The sequence below is a fragment of the Diadema setosum genome, chromosome 19, assembly GCF_964275005.1.
Source record: "Diadema setosum chromosome 19, eeDiaSeto1, whole genome shotgun sequence".
In the NCBI taxonomy this organism is placed as follows: domain Eukaryota; kingdom Metazoa; phylum Echinodermata; class Echinoidea; order Diadematoida; family Diadematidae; genus Diadema; species Diadema setosum.
In genome coordinates, this window is record NC_092703.1 from 2,087,309 (window position 1) to 2,115,097 (window position 27,789).

At 38.2% G+C, this 27,789-nt stretch overlaps 1 protein-coding gene across 1 annotated transcript in view; it reads right to left on the reverse strand.

Annotated features, from left to right (window-relative positions):
- The window catches only part of LOC140243084 (uncharacterized), a 161,420-nt gene that overhangs the window by 55,564 nt on the left and 78,067 nt on the right, over positions 1–27,789 (reverse strand). The window contains exons 2-4 of the mRNA XM_072322819.1: positions 21,180–21,403; positions 18,963–19,086; positions 10,235–10,384 (exon numbers count right to left, since the gene is read on the reverse strand). Of these exons, the coding sequence (XP_072178920.1) occupies positions 10,235–10,384; positions 18,963–19,086; positions 21,180–21,403 (498 nt within the window). The remainder of the gene's footprint in view (positions 1–10,234; positions 10,385–18,962; positions 19,087–21,179; positions 21,404–27,789) is intronic.

Sequence of the window (27,789 nt, forward strand, 5' to 3'; positions counted from 1 at the left end):
AGACTGCTATTCACATGCAAAGAAACTTGACTCATATTGGCACTAGGACCCGTGCTTAAAATCAAACAGAACACAAAGGACTGTTTCCTTTTTTCACCAGCTGTCCAAAATTCAGTTTGTTCATGTTTTTTCACACTGTCCTGATGGATGCTGCCAACATTCATACATCAAAATAAGAGATCTTCCATGGGGCAATCAGGGAGAGGTTTGTCTGTTGCATGCACATCAATAGACTGGGTCTAGGGCAATTACCCCCTGGGCAATTACCCCTGACCCTTCTCCTATGGCCCTAATCCTAATCCTAATCCTGAACCGATATTCCTAATCTTGAACCTATAATCCTAATCCTGAACCAATAATCCTCATCTTGAACCTATCACCCTAATCCTAATCCACACTCCTAACCCTAAACCTAACCCTAATCTTTACTCTAGCCTTATAACTAACCAGTATTTAGTGGGGGGGGGGGGGGGGGAATTGCCCTCTGGGGGTAATTGTCAGGATACGCAATAGACTGACATACTTCCCAAATCAGGGAAATTTTCTATACTTTTTGGTCAAGTAAGGAAGAGAACAAATTTTCTGGATATGCCTCCAGCACAATGGGGGAGACTAGATGGGAGCACTGATATTGTGACTGATTTGAATGTTGCCAAAACTGAAAATACAAAGACCACAAGTTTCCAGTGTTTATATTACGCACATGTATACCGTACCTAGGTCTGGGTGCATTTGTTCGCGAGTAGGATTCAATACCATCTCTTGTCACAAACTTACATTTGCCATGGCCATGCATGCATGAAGGGATTTCTCTCCCAGGTTAGCACACACAAATGCACAAACACCCACGAGGGATTTGAGAAAATGTGGACATTCCTCAGGATTACACTTCTTCCTCTCCATTTCTCTTCTTTCTTTTACTTCGTGTCCTTTTTTTCTTTCCTTCCTTCCATTTTCAGCCACTTGTCTTGAAGGTAGTAGAGGTAGTAGAAAATATTAGCTAGCCCTAGAGAGGACTTCTAACATTTCAGAGGCAGGTAAATAGAACCAGCTCAGCTGCTGACCTTCCGTGACCTCTGCTTGACCTACGACATGACCCTTGGTCGCCAAACTAAACACTCCCACCCCCTCACTCCAAGTACCGTGCCAGTGATTCCTCAAAAGGTGGTGGGGACCTTCAAGTTCCCTTCAAAGTTGTCTAAAGTCCATTTACCACCTAAGACCAGCTGTTTATAGCAAAATGTGGCATTCACATATTGAATAGGCCCTATATCATAGTTTCAATGACAACTTTCTACGACTTCTAATATTTTCATTTGAGAAAGTGGTAGAATATATGCTGCCTACGCCAGCAACGCTAGCTTGAATGTTACTGAAATCTCTCAAAAGTGGCAGTCTACCACCAAATGTGGTAGAGTTGGCAAGTATGTATTAAAATCTTATGTGTGTCATGATATTGGCCCAAATTCCAGCTTAAATATGATTATTTTTCAATCAAATACTTTATCATCTATGTCAGTGTGTGTTCACCAAAACATTCATCTACAGGATGATTCTGATCCTGAACAGGCTCTGTTACACGTCTCCTATCCCATCATGCACCACTACAATAATTAACAGAGGGCCTCTTTTACAGTATTGTCTGGAATAAACTAATTACTACAGTTTATCAGTTGTTTCTGAGTTCACCCATAGAGTTTACACATAGCACAACAGGATCCTACAATCAACAAGTTCAAAATGTCTCGCTTGGCTTTCAGGCTGTGGAATATTTTCCCTTGTGCAAGTTAACACGATCAACCAAAGAAAGCATTTATGGAAGTTGAGATATTGGACCATTAATGCCACAAACACATGATGGATGCAGCTCCTACATGTCACAAGTCAATCCCAATCAGCATTCCACTGGCATGACTGAGCCATTTTAGCACCTAGTGGTTTCCCTGAACGTCAACTCCTCGAACTTCTACTCACTAAAGTAAGCGATAAATGTCACACTATTTTGCATGGATAAAGACCAAAGTGTATCTTAATACAGTGATTGAATTACACACTGGGGTGATACAGGAATGATATGAATCGGGTAAATAAACATATGAAGAGTTTGTTTGCAAAAACCGATAAGTCCATTTTTGAAGATTTTGAAGTACGATCTCTGTCATAAAGTACAAAATAATACCTTTTAAATGATATATTGGTCACTACATATAAAGGTATATTTTTGAAGTTATGGTCAAAAGAAGCAAAAATTTTCTTATTATTCTCTTTATTTTTCTTGACCTTTAATGGCAAATATCTCCATTTGGCAAATATGGACTTATCGGTTTTTGCAAACAAACTCTTCATATATTTTCACACACAAGCCCACCCAATTACTGTAAAAGTGGAAATTTTCACACAATTCGTGTGATCAGAAACTAGCGCGTAAAGAAAAGCACACAAATATTTTTGCTTGTTGTATGTACCATTATAATGTCTTGATTCCGCAAAATTAAAAACACCCGAAATTGATCTTACTTGGCAGAGTGTGAAAAATAACTTGCACGAATATATCCACTTTTACAATATTAAAAGGCATAGTTTACCATTTGCAGATGAAACAAAGACCAAGCTTTAGTGCTTCAAAATAGTTCTAAAATGTGAGTTAGGGATAGAAACACCCAATGTCAAAATGTAAACCAGTATATATAAGCTAATGCTAAATATTGTTACATATACAAAATGTGAACAAAAGTTATAATAAAAATGTTTCTAGACTAAACTGTCTACAGTTAAAATTTACTGTGAAAAATAGTGATATCTCCTTAAATTTTAGGCTTTATTGCAAAATTTTCAAATGGTAGGACATTTTGTGATACAACTGATGAACACATATGCATCAAATGTGATAACTCAAACCTTTTTTAAATCACTGCTCCCAATGGTAAACACTACCTTTAAAGGACAAGTTCACCTTCATTAACATAAGGATTGAGAGAATGTAGCAATATTAGTAGAACAAATCACTGAAAGTTTGAGGAAAATCGGACAATCCATTCAAAAGTTATCAATTTTTGAGGTTTTTGTGCAGTCACCGCTGGATGAGATGACTACTGCAGTGTATGATGTCACATGCGTACAACAATATAAGGAAAATATAAAGAGAATTTCACAAAATTTTATCTTTTGAAAGAAGTACACATTCCCTTGACTCGTTACTGACATATGTTATGGGTAATATTATTCCCATTGCCTTTGGAAAGAGGCAAGTCAAGTGCTCTTTTATTATGCGAAAAAAGTGAAAATATGTTGAATTTTCTTTACATTTTCTTTATACTGTTGTACTCATATGACATCACGAGCCTTAGTAGTCTCCTCATCCAGCGGTTCCAACACAAAAGATTTAAAAATTCATAACTTTTGCATCGATTGTCCAATTTTCCTTAAACTTTCACTGATGTGTTCTACTAATATTGTTGCATTCTCTCAATCCTTATGTTTATGAAGGTGAACTTGTCCATTAATGCCCACATGCACACAGACACATGCTAAAGACTGCAGCAGGAGGTTGAGGGATTTCCTGATATGAGTGGTTCAATTGTGAAGGGTTAACCCGTTGAGGATGTGCTGATATTGCTATAACATGCATTTCTCATAGACACCTGCCCAAGAATACTCGGGACCGGTCTTCAACGGGTTAAGATGGTGTGAGGAGTCAGAGATGTTGAATTAGCAGCTGATCCACACAGGGAAGATGCTCACTGAAGCATGGATTTCATCTCCAAGACACTACCATTTGGCAAATACCAAATCTATCCTGCTATTCCCTTGTGAACAATTAGGCCTACTGCAAAGCTGGAAATTCTCGCATGCACTTCTGCAAATTTTGGGAGGAGCCATGTTTTGGGGAGTAAAATGCACACAAAAGTTAAAGGCATAATTTACCATTTGCAGATGAAACAAAAACCCAGCATTAGTGCTTTAAAATAGTTCTAAAATGTGAGTTAGGGATAGAAACAACCACTGTGAAAATCTGAATCAGTATAATCGATGTTAAGTATTGTACATTGTACAAAATGTGAACAATAGTTACAATAAAACTGTTTCCAGACTAAACCGTCTACAGTTACGGTTTATTGAGAAAAATACTGACATCTCCTTATATTTTAGGCTTTACTGCAAAAATCTTATAGGGGAGGATGTTTTGTGGTACAACAGACCTACACATATGCATGAAAGGTGATATCTTGAACATTTTTCAAATCACTGCTCCCAAAGGTAACTGTACCTTTAATGTCCACCCAGTGCATTGAATGTCAGTGACAATTCCTGAAAGTTTTATGGGTTGAAAAAGGCTATCAGCTCCAACTCGGGAAAGTTTCATGTTGCAAATAATTCTGGTTTTACAGTAGGTTATTGGAATAAAGATAAAAGATCCATTCTGAGATCGAGATTATGAACGAGTGTTGCAGTTTAATCATTTTTTCTCTTTGAATGTAAAAGCTAGATATTCCCATTGATAACTTACCGTAGAACCAGATGGGACTGTGTAGTCCACACTTATATTTATGGTCCACATTTATATCATAATTATGATATATTTATCATTCACAACCTTCGCTATATGAACCAGAACAGTACAGGGCTTGTTAATTGTATGCAATTACCCACACTTCTGTTACTTGCAGACCTATGAACAGAGACAGTTTATGGTAAGGCAACTGAATGAGAAAAAACATTCCAAACTGGACTATGGACCACATTTAAATAGCTAATACAAAATAGAGCTGGATTTTGAGTGTGATTTTTCATGACGCATGGGCTCTCCCCTGTGGCACCCTAAGGCCACTGGTGGATCTATCCCTTTGAACATCTAGAGGGCTTCTAACTCTATCATCAATGATGAATTCCAATATGTCCATAAAAAATACTCATGTTTCCCAAGGACATGAAATAAAAATACATTTTCTCATCCTCCTATGAGCTCATCTGGCAAAAATGTATTATGTGTGATGTTAGTGTTGGGTAACATCGCATATCAGAAGTGTCACGTATCCATTTAGATTGACGTCTACGGCTGAAATTGGTCACAATTGAGTTAGCGTGAAATGAGCTAGAAAGCCATCAGATGGGCACGTTTCCAGAAATCAAACCATCACAGGGAATATTATATGACATTCACAGCTTGGTGCACTGACACATTCTGTTCCTCGCAAAATATCAACAGCATTCTTTAGAGAGCAGTGTGACATATTTCCCTCTTGATCACTGGCTCTGCCTGATACTGTTCACGAAAGGTTAAAGACGTAACTTTAAGGACAAGTCCAACTTTGCATACATGTGGACTGAGAGAATGCAGCAATTATAGTAGAACACATCAGTGAAAGTTTGGGGAAAATTGGACAATCAGTTCAAAGTTATGAATTCTTTAAAAAATCTGTTCAGTCACTGCTGGATGAGAAAACTACTACAGAGTACGATGTCACATGCGTAGAAAGATATAAGGAAAATATAAAGAGAAATTCCAAAAAATTATATTTTTTGAAAAAAGTGCACATTTCCTCAACGTGTCACTAAAGTATGTTAAAGGTAAAATCATTCCCCTGCCTTCTGAAAGAGGCATGTCAAGCATTTTTTTTATAATGCGAAAACAGGGAAAATATGTCGAATTTTCTTTATATTTTCTTTAAAGTGTTCCACACACGTGACATCACAAGCTGCAGTAGTCTTCTCATCTAGCAGTGACTAAGCAGAAACTTCAAAAATTCATGACTTTGAATGGATTGTTCGATTTTCCTCAAACTTTCAATGATGTGTTCTACTAATATTGCTGCATTCTCTCAATCCTTGTGTTAATGAAGGTGAACTTGTCCTTTAACTCCTTCTGTGCCAGGGACTTTGGACAAGGTGTAAAACACTACTGAGTTTTCTGTGCCATTCAGCACTCAAACCTCATAAAGAGTTTAAATAAAGGGTGTGTACAGTTCTGGTCGAGGTGAGGATTTAGCTTTTAACGTTTTGAGAGATATTCAGAAATCACTCTATGAGATGTCAAAGAGCATGCAGTTCTAAGGGGTATCAAAAGTTTATTCGATGAAAATCGGTTTTGAAATGGCTGAGATATCCAAAAACAAGGTGAAACAAATAGATCCTAATAAAGTTGTGGCATGTCACCTTTTATTATTAGCACTTTTTGGGATATCTCAGCCATTTGAAAATCAATTTTCATCAAATAAACGTTGAATCATTCTTAAAATTACATGCTCTTTCATACTTCATAAAACTTCATTATCTCACTTAGGAATGTTCAAAACATGAATCCCCACCTCAACCAGTACTGTACAGTCCCTTTAACACTCAGATGGCTCAATTTGAGAAATTGTCAAACTCTGAGTGCTGATTAAGCTATACAATGATGCTCAAATACATGAAAAAAACACGCCAACATGCATGCAAAAACGTAACGGTTCTTATTCTAACACTGTTGTCTTTGAAAAAAATTTGAGTGTATTTGGTTTCACTCAAATGTTTCCAGTTCTTTGAAGCACTTGACATTAACATTTATAAACCCTAATCTTTTTTCCTATGTCATATTTTGACGATATAGAGCATCTCGTGGCACATAGGACCATTCAGTTAAGTTTGCTTCCTTTGTTTTCACTGGAAACATTGCTTAACATGTACCTTTAAGCCAGAGATTGGCTGTCAAAGTAAACATTTGAAGAATTTACAGAGGAGACATCAATGTCCCAATCACTCAAGGATAATGTAAGATTAAAGCAAGACAAGAGTTTCAGGGACAAGTTAATATCAACAAAAATGTTGTTTGAAATTTCTTCTGAAAGCTGACATAGAGACCAACTCATCTGGAAGATCTAAGAATGAGCATAATTAAAATGAAATGTAATACACATGATTCTTCTAGTTTTTTACTGAAACTATTAAAATTACTTTTAAAATTTCAGTGAATTTTTTTGTTGTTGCATGACTCAGTGTTCTTAACTTGTTCATTAAATATACTGGATTTATGGTCAATACATAATAAAACCAGCCTGCATATGAATGAAGTTGTCTTCCACTTTATTACAAAACAAGTATGATGAAATATATTTCGAGTAAATCTTGTCACTCTCTTCTGCTGTTTGATTTCAACAGGAACACAGCCTTTAAGAAGACGATATGACGCTTGTCACCAACTGCTTGTCGCCATGTGCAAAATACATCAGACAGGGATCATGGGACTCCCAGCTATTAATGACACCTAACGAGGACATGCTTGATAGGGAAGGAAAAGAAAATGAGAAATGCTTGCTCTGACGTTAGGTTTCCTCTCGAAGGAGTTTCCTCTCCATTCTTCAGAGAAACATGTCATTGAAGACGGAGCTAGCCTGGTATTCCGCACTTCAGTTCAAGGAACTTCAAACAATTTAAAGGCGACGGCCAACTTTCATATCAACACATCACGAAAAGAAAGTTTCCAACGCAATTAAACAACTCAGAGCAGTGTTAACAGTTCTACTGTGCACATACTCCCTCTTCCATCATCATATGGTCACGTAGTTGCGAAAAATTCAAAAATATTTCTTCAATTTAATGATAGTAGATGAACTTTAAAAGAATATGCCTGTCTGCAACAGTCTGTATTACACTATGCAACATGATTCATGGACAGTACATGGTCATCACTCCCATCTTTAATCATCATTGCGATCTAAATCTCATTTTATGGATCTTCTATTTTCATTTTCACTGATTTCATAAGGAGTGCTTGTATCTCCCATGTCTGTCTGTTTATCTGTTTCTCCTTGGCATAAAACCTCTACTCAAATTTTATATTCTCTGAGGTATCCCAACAGCAGTAAACTGGATCACTGCCCATGAAAACACTACTTTGTGTTTGATGACGTTCATGGTGAACTTCACCATGTGCCCTGTGCCAAATGGACTGGTTAGGCACGGATTGTCCAACCTCAACACTGATTTGTCATAACTTTGCCTGGCCACTGTCACTGGTGTAGTCTATTTGAGGCTCCCTGTAAAAAATCTTTCAAAATCAAAAGGAACAGATATTAAAGTCTTAACAGTAGAGTAAAAATTGAGATATATCTTCTTTTTCAATGCATATTAAATCGTAATTATGATCATGGTTATTTAAATTTTACAAGTTTAGAGGTGTAATGATTGAGTAATATCTAGGGGTTTACAGAAAATCTCTGTTAGAACAATGTCAAATTTTCATCGTTTGTTTCATGCAACTAACATGTACATAGCATTTTTATTTGCCTAGTACATTTATGTTCCCTTCAAAACTCTTTTCAGCCCGTGTGCCAAAACACCTCTCTCCCTTCCTCTCAACTTCTTTTCTCTCTTTCTCTCTGTATCCCTCTTCTAAAACTCTTGCTGCCAATTAATCTCCTGGTCCATTTTGTTTAAATCATTTCTCTTACGTCCCCATCTTTACTATGATCTAGGAGCAGTAGGATTCCCTCCATCTCTCTTCTTTTTTTCTTTCTATCTCTCTCTCTCTTTTCTATCCCTCCATTTCTTATTCTTCTCTCTCCATCTATCCATCTTTCTACCCAACTATTCATCCCCTCTGTGCTAATGTGTTGTCTATTTTCATTATACTTTTATATCTATTAATTGATTTTACATACCTAGGTTCATTCTGATTGGTTGAAATTGGGGACATGAATTCAACAATTGCCTTCAATTGTTTACAAATAGCACTGAATTGCCCCATAGTACGAGAAACTGCCCCTCAGCACTATACTGTACGATAGTATTAAAAGGCCCCATAGTACTAAACAGCCCTCTTTTTGGTTTAGAGCGATACATATGTACATGTTCTGTAAACGCTTTGCTTCCAAAATTCGCAAGGCGACCCTTGTCCAATGCGATTGCAATGCAAATGTCTATGGCAGCGCAGACAATATTTTGTTCATAATATAACAGTAAGTAAATTGACTAGCGCGATTGCACTCAAGCAAATGAAATTTCATTTAATCTTATTTCATATATAAAACAGATATGGACTGCTTTCATTCAGGGCATTGTTGATATTATTGCAAGTAGTCCATATATGTATACTATTAAACAACTGTAGCACAAGACTTTCAAATGTCAAGACTTGTGCACTGTAACAAACTGTTGCACATGGCTAAAAATATGAAGCATGCATACATATTAATTCAGTAGAGGAGAAAGCACTTTATGCATAATATAACTCCTCAAGACAAGAAAAGATTGTTCCTCAGTTTTTGTAAGCAATTTGCAGGCTTTAGCAGGGAGATGTCTGCATCGTCAAGGATGAGCATCTCCACGGCAACCACAGAGGTATCCAAACATGATTTACTCCAATGAAGATGCGTCCTTGATACGAATTAGCTCCAAATGGCGCTGTCTTTTCCCCAATGTGACCTAAGGAGTATCAATGTAGGTTGACTGAAACATCACATTCTGATCCTACAAAATGATTTCTACCAAAGCAATGCTGTACTGCCTACATCCATTGGCCAACTGGAGGAAAAATAACAAGGTTCTGCCTTGATTTTGAAAATTCCACTTGTCCACATACCCCGATCCCAACACAAAGATTATTTTTACATGCTGAAAACATACCCCTCCCCCCCCCCCCCCCATATCCCATCTGGCTGTATCTTTGTAATTTCTTTTCTGTGTAAAATGGTTGCAAAACCCAGGTTTGCCCTCTATGAAACTGATGGAGGCTTAAAGTGTCTGGATGAAATGAGTTATGCTGATTACATAATCATCAGATCAATTTCATTCCTATATCATTCACATCATCAATAACACTAATCAATTCAGTGCTTATTTATGTCGATTTAGACCTATTCGTAAATCAGTTGCAATAAAAACAACTCAATGTAAGAATAACATCAATTTGAATAATTACTCTGTACCCCCTGCATGCTACAAGAATTAGAACAATACTTGCTGTCGGGCGGTAGCTCGGTGGTCTAGTGGAGATGACGCCTGGCTGGAGATCAAAAGGTCGCAGGTTTGAAGCCTGCTTGAGTACATACACCCATGATTTCTTTTATCATGGCTACTACTGAAAACACTGATCAATTCAGTGCTTATTTATGCCAATGTGGGGCAATTTGTCAATCAGTTGCAATAAAAACAACTCAATGCAAGAATTTCATAAATGAATGAACAAACAAATAAATGAATGAATAAATGGATGAATAAATGTAAAATGATTAACTGGTAAAATCTAAGGCATACTTACGTAAGTCGTGCATACTGTATGAAGGGCAAGTTGTGCTGTCCTGTATTAATCTGCCAAAGTGGGCGTTGTAAACAGCTATCACCTGGTTCTTCCCTTGGCAGTATATGTTCATGTGCTTTTGTTCACATGTTTCTATATTTATAAATTGATCTGCCGATTTGGGGAACACAATGGAAAGAAAGAAGAAACAAAAACAAATGAATAATGCAGAAAATGTTGCAAAACGATATGCGGTAAAAATATATTCAACAATACATCCAATGGTGCTCTCTTCTTATTAATATCACAAAGAAGTGAATTTGTATCTTTTTGTATTGATGTGCAATAAACCATGCTCACATGGGCAACTCAAAGTTGACAAATCAGATACCAAAACAAAGGGGGAAAGTCTCTCTATGCTTGTGTTACTTTTTACTAAATTCTTCGAGTAAATCTATATTCACCAGTCAAAAGAAAAAAACTGTCAATAATATTCCCCACATTGAATAACTGTCAACTGACAAAAAATGCCTCTTTTGGAGCCCACATTCCAAAACTTCTTGAGATCAGTTTCCCATGAAATTCCCTCATGATGCATATTTCAATACAACGATCTAGCTTATTCATTAATATGAATGAAAAATGAAGAGAGAAACTCTCAAAAAATGCTGTTCTACTCCTCTAACTCAAAACGCCTTGACACGAACCTTCGCATTCTTTGACATTCCAGACCCCATTAACTGTGCCAGTTTCCACATTTTAAGAACTTGCTCAAACAAGCTAATCCCATTCAGGAACGTTGACAGTAGAAAAGATTCTCTATGGTAATACCCCTAAATGTGTGTGAGCACGGTCTATTTATTCTGCTATTATACCCTGTGTCGTGAGCTGCGTACAAAGCCGCAAGCCACCCATACAACTAACAGCCATAGAAATGGGAATAATAACCCAGAAATTCAGAAACTGACTCTGTGTATGGGGAAACATTGATCAGACTGAAAGGCACTCTTCAGCAAATTGTTGCTTGAGGTCAACGTCCTCATCGGGTACACCAATAAATTTCCTCAGTCATTTCTATGATAGCATTTCGCTGGGACATAGAAGTAAAGTTCACTCAAAAATGCACTTGAATGGAAAATCACATTTTTTTTTCACTCTTGAGCGCAAATGCCATTTACCCAAATGGGGATCTTCTGCTTCAATTACCAGTATATCATCAAAGTGGGGTTTCATTCTTTTCTTCAACATGCTTCACATTTTTCCCAAAAATTCTCATCAAAGTTTATGATACACATAAAAGGAACATAATTTGATCATTCTCCTTTTCCTTTTTTTAGCTGAAACCTCAATCTTCATCTCCACCAGTACTATACCATCCCTTTAAGCCAAGAAGGTGCTGTTCAAAATACTCATTCATTTCATGCTACCATCTCAGCTTTTCAATTTTGTTCTCAAGTACATGTTACAACAACAAAGAGGTATTTGCTCTTAAAATAAAGATAGTAACTGTCATATGTGCTCGTTTTCCTTTAGGCAATATTTCAAAGCACAGACAAAAATACATCATTTTGGGCTTTTCACACTTTGGCCCGAATTCACGAAGGTGGTACAAATGAAACCATGGTTTAAACCATGGACAAAAACCATGGAGCGCCAACTGTCACACAGAATATTTTGTTACGAAATTGGTCATTTCGTCGACAAAATGACCGTTTCGTTAACGAAATTATCAGTTCGTGGACAAAATGTTCATTAAGTTATAAAATGTTGTCATTTCGTTACAAAATAACCATTTCATCGACAAAATGACCAACTTCGTAACAAAATATTCCATGCGACATTTGGCGCTCCATGGTTTTTGTCCATGGTTTAAACCATGGTTTCATTTGTACCACCTTCGTGAATTCGGGCCTTTCAGTTTAACTTCAAGTTTTCAAGAAGATATCTACAAAGGCCAACCACATGATAAACACTATTGATTTGACAAATATTGATAATGAGAATGGTTATCATTGTAATTTTTCTATGAACAAAAAGCTTGCTCTCTCACTTTACAACAAACATGGAAAGATGAACTTCCATTCTCTCAAAAGAAAAAAATATACATAGGCCTACTTTTATATATAACGCATCTACTCAGGAAAAAGGCAAATCCAAATCAGAGATGTTTTTATGTTAAAATGAAAGGAAATTAAAAATTGTCCATTTCAAATATTGAAATCCTCATGCGATTACATCTTTACATCATTTGTGCGTGTGTAAGTGTGTGTAAGTATACGTGTCTGTGTGTGTGTAAGCATTTTGAAAGATTTTATCAAAATTTATAAATTATATCTGTGATGGTGAATACAGACAGAACATGATGAAAAATCGAGAGGAAACTCAGTCTTGTTAAAGCAATCTGTAAACAGACAAGTATTGAATTTTAGGGAGGAAAGATATTAATCAGAAACTGATGAATTTTGAAGCTTCAGATTTGTGATAATCGTCTCTCTGCCAGATAGTATTTCCCACCAGCTTCATCACCCCATCCAGGGCATCAATGGTAGTTGCAAAGTTTGGACAACTCGCCAAGGACAGATGCTCAATTTTTCGAAAGGTAGTCTTTGAATAGGCCAGACTCTCTCTCTTGCCCTTTGTGAGTGAGCTTGTGTCACTATCCATCAATGTCTATGGGAACAAAGGACCAATTTTCCCCAATTCATTCACAAAATGGGGTGGGGGGGGGGGGAGTTAAGAGGAGGCAGAATACCTCCATACCTCAGTACCTTAAGCAGCAGGACACAATTATGAACATGTGCACTCCTAAGCTATAATAATTACTTTTTATTCCATAGGCCCATTTACACTTGCTTGGAAAAATTGCGATTTAATCGCAATTTTTCTAAAATCGCGACATTTGGGTGCAAGTTGCGAAGCAACTAGAAAAATCGCCAGCCGGAGTGCGATTTTTTGAAACATCGCGATGTTTGAGGCGAAGTTAGCGAGTGTAAACCGAAGCTGCAGAAATATCGCGATTTTTCATCACGTGACTTTCGGTATCAGATTGCACCGGGAGTTTACGCGCGCTCCCGATCCCTAGCTCTTTGGAACGTGTAGAGAGTACGTCGGTCACTGGCCAGAGTACTAGTACACGGTACAGTGTACACTAAACGGCCGATCCTCGATCGGCTCGTGGTCTCTCACCTCTCTCTCCCTGATGAAACTAGTATGTGAAAACTAGTAGCACACCTGAAGTTTTCCAACCACGTATCATCACCCCATGACGACTTAACAAAAATAATGTTCTCCCAGAAATGCCTTGATTGTGGGAGTACCCATACTGCTCTCGGTATACGTTGTTTGTGAATACAGGAGTACGTGACAAGTGTCGGTTAAACAATGGCGAGTTCTTGCTGTCGCCCGATAAAATACCGGGGGGGGGGGGGGTGTTGCATAAAGCTGTTCGTAAAGTTACGAACGACTTACGAGCGACTGGTGATCAGTTCTTGTGCTGAATTATGGAAATTCTGATAAGTAAAGCACATCAGAACTGATCACCAGTCGCTCGTAAGTTGTTCGTAACTTTACGAACAGCTTTATGAAACAGGGCCCTGTCTTAACTTCCAAGTCCTACTTCTCACTTTCGTCATATCGGCGAAATTTCATGATCCTCCTGCCTGCTGCTTTTATCAACTTTTATCAACATTTCCATACTTAGATGAAGTTTTACACACCTACTACGTATGTGATACGTATGTGTTTTACCGTAAGTACCAAACACTCTCGCGAAACACAAATTTATGTGGGCATTGTACTGATAAAAAGCCCTGGCTCAACGTTCCAACCAGCTAACTGTGAACAAAATAATATATTGCACTGCAGTGAAAACGAACAGAATAGCGCGCGCTTCCACTCAGCTACCGTGTTGAAAAGAGGTCAAAATAATTACACATGCGCACTACCGACAAAAAAATGGCGATGTTTCGTGAAGCTCAAACTTCGCATGCTTTTGCGCAAGTGTAAACGGTGGAACCAAAATATCGCGATTTTAAAAATTGCGATGTTACTAGGTGTAAATGCGGCTCATGTCTAGGCCCTCTTGCGCAAAAAAAGGCAATCACACCTAAGTCAGAAACTGATAATGTAAATGAGGTATCAGCCAAACAGCATTGAGTATTTGGAGACTTAGCTTTGATTCTCTATCTTTTGGGCAACAGTGCCCTGGCTCAAGAAAATTCACCATAAACCTATGCAAGTCTGGCTGTTCTGATCTCCCCTCATGGCTCAAGGATATGGGCTTCTTCTACCACATCCATTCAGTTCACACTTACAGCAGCATTGAGCTTAAAGGTCCTATTTACCTTTAGGAACAGAGATTTTTTTTTTCTTTCAAGATATGACACTTAGGCCTAATGATTATGTGTAGGTCTGCTGTACTACAGAACATCCCATCATAAAAAATTTTTGTGATAAAGCCTAAAATATAAGGCAATATCTGTATTTTTCTCAATAAACTTAACTGTAGATGGTTTAGTCAGGAAACATTTTTTTATTATAACTATTGTTCAAATTGTGTATACTTAACAATACTTAACATTGATTTTAGTGATTCACTGCTTCTTACAGTGGCTGTTTCTATCCCTAATGCACATTTTAGAACTATTTTAAAGCACTAATGCTGAGTTTTTGTTTCACCTGCAAATGGTAAATTATGCCTTTAAGTTCACAATTGTTTAGGGGATTACCCTAAATGGAACAGGGAAGTTTCCCCTTCAATTCACAACAGCTTTATCCTTAGAATGCTGTAGGTGTACAAATGAGCTAAAAACAAGTCTCCTCTCAAGAACTGTAACATGCTTCAGAGTAAGATTTTCCTGAAGCATGGACAATAATGGGATACCATCAGACTTCACTGTCCATTTGATTGCTACAAATTCAGACCAACAGCCAAACTAGAGTGATATTAATGAGTCTATCAGGCCCAAAATCACGGCTGAAGTTCTTGACCATAAAATTCTGAATCACATAATCACATATCCATTAATGTCAATCACAGGATTTCTGTCTTATTTCTATGTTTGTCTCTAAGTCTTCCATTCTCCATCAGTCAACCTGGGATTGTGACACGGGAGGTCACAAGTTTAATAGAATTTTGTTCCCCTTCAATCTCTCAGACCTCTGCAATTTACATGGAACATCTGCTACTTCTATCAGGGCTGAATGTATCTTGCTGTTCTCTCTTAGGAGCGACCTGTACAGCAACATCGGGATTTTCATCTTTCAGCTACCCGAGCTCCCGGGGATAAGTAACGGAACTGGAATAAGTCACGGAATGTGGCCTTACATGGAGAGAAAGCTGATCATAATCTTGTATCAAATTGGCCATATGCCTGCATTTGACTCCTGTCAAATGATATTGCCACATTCCAGCCCTGCAGAAAAGTTTGAGCTTCACAGGGGTCTTCTACTTGTATATGAACCTCACTTTTCAACACATCCAATTTGCACTTCAGAGCCAATCCTACCATAATCACAATTCCCCTTGTTCCTACCAACTCCACCTCTCCCCTCCCCTCTCTTCCTTTATCTTTTTTTTTTCCTTATGCCAAGGGAAATAATATTTCTAGGCCTGAGGGTATAACCCTGTCAAATTCCTGGGCTAAATACATCTGAACTTGTGACAAGATTAGGAAGCCCACCAGAATTGGTTACCACTAAGGGGCAGGAAAAGAGAAATCAAATGCTCCTATCTGGACACCCCACCATCCTCTACCATGCCTATCACCCCTACCACGCCTATTTCATATCACCCCACCATGCCTACATGTATTTCATATCAACCCCATCACCTTACAATCCTAGTGGCCCTGCATCCTGCCTCTATAACCTGTGTGCTAGCAGGGAGGTGAGAGGACCTCCCTGGTGCTAGCTACTCTTGTCAGTATGTCTTGTTACTCATCCCAAAGCTGTTCCCATGGCAACTGCATGCACCTGCAAGCTAGATGAGTCTTCCAAACAGGACTCTTTAACCTTCCCCCTCCTTCATGCCATCAGAAAGAAAAGAATATAATTCTTTCATAACAAAAAGCATAACTTTCAGCTTTTTTATCGATCTTGCACTTGCAAGGAGTATCTCATGTACTGTCCTACACAGTGGACATTCCACAATTTGCACAATTAATCTGTGATATTCAGTTGTCCTTGAAGATGTAATGATCGGAAATTCTCCACCAGTTTTCATATTAAGATGCATTCCTTCAGGTATTCTTTGACTTTGATGATGATAATGGAAGCACTACGAAATACAAAATTGATGATTTTGAAGGAAGATGCATCCTTAATATAATATCTTAATCTTATGACCGTTCACCTCCAAATTTCTCTCCTGTTGCACTTATAGATATTGAATATTTGCAAACCACTCAGCAGATGATCAGATCGGAGATAATGAGATGGAAAACAAATATGACCCAGCAGGGAGGGATACACAGACAGATATTTACTCTCCCTCTCTCTATATATCACTCTATCTACTTTTCCTCCCCACAATGGTATGGAGATATATAGAAGATTTCAGCTCTATCATTGGGTGATATGCTAGGTGATGCAAATTTGATGAACTTTATCTAATAATCTCATGAACCTCCCCTCGGCAAATTAAGGCTAATTCTTTGCAATTCTGAGGAATTTCCACTTTTTAGACATGCTGAAGATTAGGTGCAGGCACAGATGTTTATTGTGCAGGTCACATTTTTCTGATAAAGGAATTTACGTAAATATGTGGAGTAAAGATATTGGTGATGCAAGTGTAACTATGACGACGCGTATGTCATCAGAGAAGAAGAAAATGATTTTGTTGATGTATTTTAAACTGAAGGAATGAGATTTGATTTGGATGTGGTTTTCAGGATGATAAAAGGTTTTGGATAACAACAAGGAGGTGTGTGAGTCAGAGGGCAACAAATTTATAGATGATGCAATATTCTAAGAATGTTATATAACGGTACAGAAATAATAAGAAGTTAGATAGCATTTATGGGCCATAAGAAATGACATCACACAATATACTGGTAATGTCAACTATGGCCAGGCTGGCCAAATTCTACAGTATTCCGATGTACAAAACAAGCTACTCTGCAAGCGCAAAAAAAGAAAAAAAAGAATGACAAACACCAAAAACTACAGTATGATTTGTAAAATGCATCTACAGAGTGCTTTTTGGAGTTAATCTTTCTAACAGGTTGAACAGTTCTATATCAGGGACAACCTCCCCTCAAATCTATAGGGGAAAAAATAGCTAATTCTACAAAGGCAAAATATAAGGTAAGCAAACTGTGAAGTGTGAATGATGATTGCAAAAACTTCTGTGCAATTCCCCACGCATGAATCTGGCAACACTAAAAGATTCCACATGACAACCATCACTGGTGCTATGTCGGCCTCAGAAACAACATCAAAGGGAGCCAGCGCATGTTGACCTCCATTTTTTTTTTCTTTTTGGCCAAATCGCATTTTTATTTCCAAAAGCGAAATGTATGAAACACGACGGAAGAGCAAACACGAGAGGGGAAAAGATTCGGTCTGAATGACCATGCCGCGCAGATCGTGTCAGCTTTTGCTCTTCTTCCCATTGTTCGGTAGCAGCGATTTGCACCCAGGCATTGAATTGAGAGCGATTGCTTGCAAGCTCAACTTTAAGCGTGTTTGAAGAGAGTGCGAGAAACGGCCCCATTTTCTGACGCTTTCTGCATGAAAGCTACATAGAATGCTACACCAGGGCCATTGAATGAATTGACATTTGCAGTGTATGTGTGTCTTGTCACTTACAATATAACAGACTCCGCTTTGCAGCTTTCTCTTCATTTTCAGATTCAGCTCCCCCTTTTTTTTTTTAGTTCAAGAGCTCTCCTCAAAAATACATATCAAGGTCACGTTTGCAGTTTTGCACAAGGAACCTCAATCTCAAACCAGATCTGAAACTGTGCATGATATTGAATTTACTTCAGTAAATAACATCATAAAACTTAGGAACAGGTTTCAAGTAAAATACCCTCCAGAAGAAGTACCTGCAAATTCTACTTGTACGAATTCCACAAGATGCCCTGAAATTAAATGACAATCAGAATATCAATGACAACATAAAAGCCTTTATTTCTGATCTGTTAAGAAAGTCGTGAAAAACATATTTTTATTTATGTAAATAATTGTTGTTGTTTTTCTGATACCTTCCAAGAAAAGGGATAATCAAGGTTTAAAGACGTAGTGTGCAACTGAGCTAAATATTTGTTCCCTTTTATATTCATAATATATTGTATTGTACGAGTCTTTTGTTGTGGTCATTGGAGATATTGCTGTTGTGGTTTTGTTTTGCATCTGTGAGAGTATTTTCCACAAGTGTCCAGTTCTCAACAAAATCATATTCAAAGAAAAAAAAAATCTGGGTGACTTCCTGCATGCATCTGAGCACAAAGAATAGCAAGACATGTGAAGGCCTACCCCATGGAATATAATATGCACAACAGCACTATGTCTTTTCCACAGAATATTAGCTTTAAAAGCATCAAAAGCAGACTGGAGTATGAGGCTATTAATGACTGGTCTGTACTGAAGTGGGGGGGAGGGGGGTCAAAGGCCAAACACTTGACATTTGACCTTTGTCAAAGGAGACTTGCTGTCAATCAAATGTCCTTACAACACACAAGTTACTACAGACATATAATGAAGGGACAGAAAGAGAGAAAAAACACATCAGAACTGGCATACTTACGTGGTTTGCACTTATATGAGACATCTAGATATTTATGAGTTGTCGGACAGGGGTCCTCGCTGAATAAACTTGATCTGACATCTATTGTACATTCATCACGCTCATCACATAAATCTGAAATAATCTAAAAAAATGCAATGATAGAAAGGGAGAGAGAGTTAGTCAATGGCTGGTAAGGATGGATAAAAAGAAAGAAAGAAGAGACATTTTAAAAAGCATCAAGTCACTTCAATGCATTCAGAAACGAGGATATATTTCCTTGAATGATCATTGAAGATAAAACATGTGTAGGTAAATTAGACCTTTTTTTTTCACAAGAAAACTAATACACTCTAAGTGATTTGTTTCTGAATGACTAGATTTAAATACAGGTATAGTTCATTTCTTCATTTGTCCCAGTTATGTATAAAAACATGAAATGGAGATTTGGTTTTGTCACAAGTTCACAATATAGACACATCTTACCAAGTTATAAAAGACAAATTGCAATACATTACGTTACGTTACATTACATTACGTTACATTACGTTACATTACATTACGTTACATTACGTTACATTACATTACATTACATCTGAATCTTTTCAGCTCATTTCATATCTTTAAAAAATAACTTAATTTGTATATTGCAGAAAAATCAAGAATACCATTACAGCTATTCAAAACACTTAATAAGTGTTGATCTAGAAGCAATGGGACGGGCCTGACAGCATGACCAACAAATTTTATGATTAATATTGCAGTACTCAACACATAACTTCTGCAACATTTCATTAAATGTATGAATGTGCATATGGACAGTTTTGAATAACATACTGATTGAATCTTGAAATAACATGTTTTCATCAGATATTCATGGAAACAATGAATATAATATGTTGACCTGTCCTCTGCTGGGATGGATCTTATCCACTGAAAAATAATTTCTGGTGACAGTTACATGTAAATAACAAAACAAAAGGAGATTAGCACAACTTGCACAATTTGATTGATTACACAATACGACAGCAAAGGATTTACACAGTAGAGACATTGATAGACAGAATAATACATCATTATCATTATCATTATCATCATTATTACTACTATACTATTATTATCATTAATTTCTATAACTATCTGCTTAATCATTATCATCATTCTTATCATCATCACAATAATAATAATCATAGCAATTATCATGATCTAAATAATGAGAAAAAAACAGTAAGAATAATATAATTTGATTTCATAACCAGTAGAGCCACTGGTACATGTAAGGTGCTATGGGCACAGTAACAAATCATCCAAACACGGCTCAATAAAAATCAGAGTGAGTTTTACATCTGCGACGCCAATAGGGAGCTTTAGATTTGCAATGTGGACGCTTTAGACGACAATTGCATTGACCGTTCTCCTCATTCCCTACGTTGCGTTGCAAAGGAGCTTTAGATTACATGGAAACACAGCCTATACAAAGTAAAAGGTGCCCCATGTGATCAGTGCATCAAGTCGCCCTCTGCATTGTGAATAAATTGGACACAAAAATGGCCCAGAATATATAGTGCAAACTCAGAAGATGCAAGATCGATTTTGATAAGCAATTTTTGCACACCCACAGAACAGGTTTTTTCCTATGAGCACCTGCGTCGCAAAAATCTAAAGCTCCCTAATGTTACTACAACTCCCTTCCAGGTTTGACAATGGATTGTAATGTACAAGTCATCAGAATACTACTCATGTCTTTCTAGACTTCTTACAAAAGTGTTTAAACCCTACCTTACCATGGGTAGATAATCATTTAGCTGATATATCAATGAAATTCTCAGGCAGAAAGTCTTGAGTACCAAGCTTAAGCCAACTTTACACTGGATACCATATTTTTTCCTAACCACACTACACAAAACCATCTTTAAGAATGAACACAAGATTCTTAAGTATTTGAGAGTGACTTGCAAAAAAGGTAAACAATATTTCTAGTATAAGAAAGAAAATGACAATTTCATCAAGATCGTTCCCATGGTTACAACATGGCACCTTGCTATAGATGAATACAGAATTGGCCAAAGTCTGGACATCACATCAGGAGCTCTGGCCTTAATAAACCCTTTCATGGCTGCGATCTGAATATGCCGCTTGTCGTTACACATGACAAGTTACTGACGGCAAGGAGTGACCTCAGGTCCCTTTCCTACCATGAACAACAAGGCAGAGCATGTGAGAGCGAATCCTACTCACTTCTAACGAATCAGCTGCTCTACAGTGAATGTCCTCATGGAGAACGTCGTACTCTTGCGATCCAAACGAACTCCACGGCAACGGACACATATCGGTGCTCGGCACGCGGCGTCCGTAATTTGCATTCTGGAGACTTATCAATGTCCCCGCAGGACATCTGATAATAAGGCGCTCATTTTCACAGGCAAATACAAAGTGAGTCCTTAATGTGCTCATAAAGAGATCTGTGTAGAAAGAAAGCAAAGAAAGGAGGAGACAGAAATTAGATACATATTCACAAAGAGTATAGAACAATTTCAATCTGACAATTTAAGCAAGTTAAAATTTGTGACTCTTATCAAATTCCACACAGTTAGTTTGAAGAAACATTTATCACATTTAGTAGCAACTCAAGTACTTAATAACATGTTCTGACAAAGATCAGTGGTCAGGAGAATATATAGAAAAAAATAAGAGAATAAAGACATTTGACAAACAGATATCATAGAGAAGATATCTGAAATAATGTACACATTTACAGAAATCTGTCCATGAGGCAATGACTGGTAAATGGGCCATTAGATCAAATTGCCATTACTCTAAATGACATTTGAGTCCAGAACAAAACAAAAATCAAATAACCAGAATAATGAAAGCTTTATTGCAAATGGACAAATAAAGGAAAATTATGAAATATCACATTTCCACACATTTTTACAAAACACCCCTTTCAGTCACACCATCACTTTTGCAATATGAACATACAAGTTCCACCATTCTTCAAATTCATCACTAAACTGCCTTCTTTAACATGACTTCAGAAGGAGAACATAACCTGCCTCAAACTGAATTACTTTAGAGCTAGAATGTAAGAGGAAGCTACAGACAGAAATTTCTGAATTATTGACAGACATTGACTTTCAAAACCACTCTTTATGTTTCAAACCATGGAAGGAATTGTGAAATGATGACATCATCGGCGGAATATTTTCATAACTGTGTTTATGCACATATCTACACAATGTGTTTCATCTTAACACAGTTTCTCTGTATGTTCTGGGTCCTACTTGAGTAACTTTACTGTTTGTTTGGTCTTATTTGTCTGCCCGTTGCCTGCCAGTCTGTCTGTGTGTCTGTATGTCTGTCTATTTCTCTCTCTCTCTCTCTGTCTGTCTATTCAATTGCTCCCTCTCTCTCTCTCTCAATCTCTCAACCTCCCCTTCCATTTCTGTCACTAAGACCACTTCAAACCGACAAACCTCATTTGTGTCGCATTGGGGGCAGGGGTCTGCGAAAGTAATCGACACATCGCAATATATGAAATGGCCTTATTTGGTTAAAGGACTCAAAAATGTAATGCTAATATTTAGACTCATGGTCACATATGGATGAAGAAGGATATAGTGTTTACATCTCAAGACATCTGGACTGGAAGATTCATCACCCACTTAAAAATAAAAATAACCCCCTCCCCCCCACCCCCCCCCAAAAAAAAATGATGAAGGCAAGTGCAAGAAATCATTGCATATCATCGACAACTGGGAGACAGTTTTGTGTATGACACGCCCTTTTCTGATAGCAATGCCATCTGTGGACCAAATTTCATGAAATGACATTGACCGGGTTTACATAAATGATAAGGACTGTCAAAAAAAGAAGAAGAAGAAGCACCCAGTTCACTCTAGCAGGGTGTTCAGACGCAAAAAATTCAAACTAGAATGGTATGGCTATACCAGATCTGTAGGCCTATAGCTATACGATGAATTTATACGTCTGAACGCTGACTAACAAAACGACATATAGCGAAATGACGGTAAGAGCATCGTTTCGAAATTGAACTCGGTAACGAATTAGCATCCCATCATATCCATTATGCATCTGAACGTATGGTGACCATAGAACGGTATAACCGGGCGGGGCTTAAATGGAAGCTAGCATGAAAGGTGACCTCGTACCTGTCACTCATTACCATAACAACATGTGCAGTGAGAAATTGCACATATGTACGTTTTTTCGGAATGGTTGAAATTAGCGTCTGAACGGTCTGTCGGCTATACAATGATTCTTTATGTACATCGTTTCTTTATCAAGTTTTGGTATAAACTGGCTTGCGTCTGAAACAGGGAGTAGGTGACTGATGGGGATAGGAGTGGCAGTTGATGAAGAGATCAAACAGGAAACCATGTCTGGGCTTGGAGAGGGAGTTCAATTTTAAGAGCAAACAGTGCACAAAGGCGACATAAAATGGAGGCACATGGACTACTCGCTATTTTTACACTGACATATATAAGAGTCTGGAAGAAAGACTATTCCTCACTTGGCTTCACTTCTCTCTACACCCCTCCCAGTCAATAATGAGCCCTATTTGAGTTCATTCTCGCACATTGCCTACTTCGCCTCTCTCGTCAATTTGTGGATGCACCCAAGCTCATACTGTCTTTTCCTCGACCGAATTTGCTGAAATTCCAAGTTCCTTCAATTAAGAGTCAAATAGGATTTCCGAACTCCGTGCCAAGGTACAGTAGGACAAAATTAATGCAATGTAATGAAGGTCAAGTGCAGGTAAAGAATAGATGAATCATCTATCAGAAACATTTTGCAAATGTCACTCTTAATTTACAGTAACACGCTAGTACCGTATGTTCACTGCCACGACATTATGTAGAACGACTTTAAGGGGAGAAGGTGAATAGCTTTAATAGACTACAGTACTTGAGCAGTAGATCTGTCTAAGGCATCCCACTTACATTCAAGATTTGATGAAAAACTTTCTCCAGACATCAATATTGGTTTAGGGAAGACAAAATAATAACACAAAAACACAAGGATGCACCTAAATTTCAGCAAAATCAAGTTCATTCATGAGTTACAATTTCTCTAATTCATAAAGATCTTTTTTTTTTCAATGAAAATACATATTTACTTCAGTTCCCATTAAAAGGACTGTACAGTACTGGTTGAGGTGAGGATTCAGGTTTATAACATTTCTTGGTGAGATAATGAGAGACCTCTTATGAAATATGAAAGAGCATGTAACTTCAAGAAGGATTCAATGTGTATTTGATGAAAATTGACATTGAAATGGCTGAGATATTAAAAAAAGCAATCCTAATGAAATTGACAGGCCACAAATTTTATTAAGATCTCTTTGTTTTACCTTGTTTTTAGATATCTCAGTCATTTCAACACCGATTTTCATCAAATAAACTTTTGAATTCCCTTAGAATTATATGCTCTTTAACACTGCATAGAGTGGTTTCTATCTCGCAAAACGTTACAAGCTGAATCCTCACCTCAACCAGTACTGTACAGTCCCTTTAAAATTCAAGATTATTTCAAGTCTGATATTAGTGTCCTTGCTTTTTAAAACAGGGCTAGGTCAAGTACTCTTTGATATACCCTAGACAAACTTTCTGGCACCTCACTCTAACTCCATATGTTTGAGGGAAACTTCTCTTTTGAATAGGACTGATTTGTTGGGTTAAAAGACAACTGGAAGAGAAAATGGCAAACCATCATCAGCTGCACACATCTGAAACAATGATTCTCTATCCGGCAGAAAGAGTAAGGGGGTGGGGGAAGGTGGGGGAGAAGGAAAATAAAGAATGTGGGTCTTTACAGTAACAGCAAGACAATTCAGGATTCAAAATATGAGGCAGAAATTTCAAAATTGTTTTGTGTATTCCTCCGCACTTCATGACATAGGTTCCTGTTAGTATTTGATGAATGCCTCTCCAAGTCCTAAAGTTGAGTTTCCAAACAGTTTTGGTGTAAATTGTGTGAGATTGAAACAGAGGGCTGCATCATGGAAGAGGCACAAGTCATCACCTGGTGGCTCATGGAGAGAGCGTAAAACCCTAAGATGTCTTGTGGTTCTAATCACTGACTAAACTTTAAGATTGCTAACTTTCGAGTGCGTCCACAAGTGCTAAACTACAAGCTAATCATCAAGAGTTAAGTTTTCGACCTAAACTTAAAATCCAGGAACAGCGTGTGAACCTATAACTATTGATTACATCCATCCAAGCTCTCCTCAATCGCCTATTGGATCCAATAACTCTTAGAGCCAAAAAGGGTATGGTAACTCAGCAGACGTCGAACAGTACTCATGCTGTTCACGCTCTTCAACAAGCGATACGTAATATCATCGTTCCCAGCAAGCGCTGTCTTTTTCCGTCCACTAGGGTAGCATTAATCAGCCTAAAGGAATGTCACCAGTAACATTTTATACCGCTGGGGTATGCCCAGGTATACAGACTGCTATTTGCACAGGTGAGGCGAGACACCGTCTACCTGGTGCAAAGGCAGCAGGGTCCCTAGGGGAATCAGCAAAATGCTTGGGAAATGTCACAGAGGCGCAATTTTGTATCACACCAACGTTCGGTTCTCTCACTCTCCTGCCATTCAACACTGCTTGCCTCTTGGCTACTACCTTTTAGCTATTCTCTTTCCATCTCCTTCTCTCCCCCTCCTTCACTTTCTCTTTCTCTCTTCTCGCTCTTTCTGTCTCTCTTTACATTTCTCTTTCTTCGTTCTGTCTGCACAGTATAAACTTAGAGGTAGACATTTGAGGAGAAAGTTACTTCAACATGAAATCTCACTCAATACCACTATCGAGCATGATCAGCTTGAATTCCGAGAAAATTTCTACTGAGGTCGGAAGAAATGATGTCCAATCAAGGGATGGAAACTCAACCCATACCATATCCAGGGCTCGACCTTAGCGGGAGCCCGGGGACCATTGGCTCCCCAGAATCGCTACGGGCTCCCCAGAAATGTATGAAAAAAGCCCGGCTGGCTCCCTAAGTTTTTTTTGCCGTAGAGCCTCACGTTTCAAGACAGAATCATAGTTTATGTACACACTCACACTATCGACGAGCGCGAGCGGCCCCGGCGCGCGCAGCGAGCCCTGACGCTCGAAGTTATTATCCCTGAAATTGCAATATAGACTACACGCTGAACATGTTTCATTCTCCAGCCGGCCCACGTTGCCCGCATGTGTGTGTGTGTGTGTGTGTGTGTACCCGACGTGTGTGTGTTCGTATCTTCTATTATAGAATAGTGTGCGCACATGCAATTCGCTGCTTGCGTACTGTGGACACCGAACGGAACTCCGCGCGCCTGAATCCCTGTCGCCTACGGACCCTGGATGTTTACATCGATCGCCGTGGTATCCCCATGTATGTGTGGCCGGTTGCGGCTGGGGAGCGAGCGCGAGTATGATAGCTAAGCTACACACTGTAGCCAGCTGCCACTATAAACAGTACACTATTTCGGTTTTAGTCGGGGTAGAAACGCTCCGTTGTGCAATGTCTGCTTCATTTCTCTACTTCTTCCGCTTTTCCCTTGCCTCCCAAGTGCGAAATGATTTTTAGAGTGTTGTGTGTGTGTTTTTGTAACGTTATTGCATCATTTTTCTGCAAGGAAGAGGTGAGTTTCTGTTCGTGTATTGCACTATTGATGTGCACTGCAGCATGTGCAGGTGAAAAGCGTTCGAGCTTTCTTTCCCGCGAGTATCGTGGAAACTCGATGTATTTCTAGGCCTATTAAAGGAGATCTCATATAACAGAATACTTATAACAAACTATTTTCCGGCCAAAATGAATTAATTTCCTTTGTTTTGTATCATTTATTGATGATCCCAAGGTCCAAGGATCTCGTCGCAATACAGAGTTTCCAATGTGTATTAATTTTCGCGTAGCTTTCGGTGCTGCAAACTTGCTAGGGCCTATTAAATCCTACTTACTACTAAACTTATCGTTCTATTTCTGTCGTTTCTCACACCTCGTTTGGTACGATTTCTTCCATTTTATATCACTTTATCCGTTCCCTTTGTACTTTGACATATTTAAACGTAATTCTTTCAAGTGTCTCGCACTGTTATTTCCGTAACGGCGATTTCTCCACTTTGCTGCAATACTTTTTCGAATCGAAGCGACGTGTGTTGTCTTTTCTAAATATTTGTGTTGGTAGGTGTTGATACTTTGTATTTGTTATTTATTTTCCTCGGTTTTTATCTCGAGGGACTGTGCGTGTTTCTTAATGTTGATAGGAAAAGGCTAAAATGATCTGAGTGATGTCTGATGGTGATGATGAAAACTATGCTGGTATAAAAAGACGGCTTACTGCATGCTGAGCGTACGTGCCGTTCGTTTTATTTCACTTTCCCTCTTATTTTTCTTTCCCCTTACTCTTCTAAGTTCTTTCCCCTCCAAAGAATGATAAAAAAAAAACGAAATTACATACACCTCACAACAAAATGATCCACGATCTACCAACCTTCGTAAAGTTAAATCTAAATGTTCAATATCAGCAAAGAATAAGGGGAAAGCATGAATTTATACAATAAATTAGAGCGAAGAGATTGTGAAATACTGAATACATGAGCGCAGTCTCTTCGGCTCGAAGAAACTTGACACCCACGTGTACCCCTCTCCCCTCGCGTGGAAATTTCCACAAAAGCAGGTGCCACACCCAGGTGCGTGCCAGACGAAAGAATGCGCGCACTGGAATAAACAGCGTGTAAATATCCTGGAAATATCGATCGAAGAACCAGCTCATTAGTTGAATTAAAGGAATCATTGCAAAGATATCGTGATTCTACAGCCTTTCTTTTGGCCCATATAGTAGG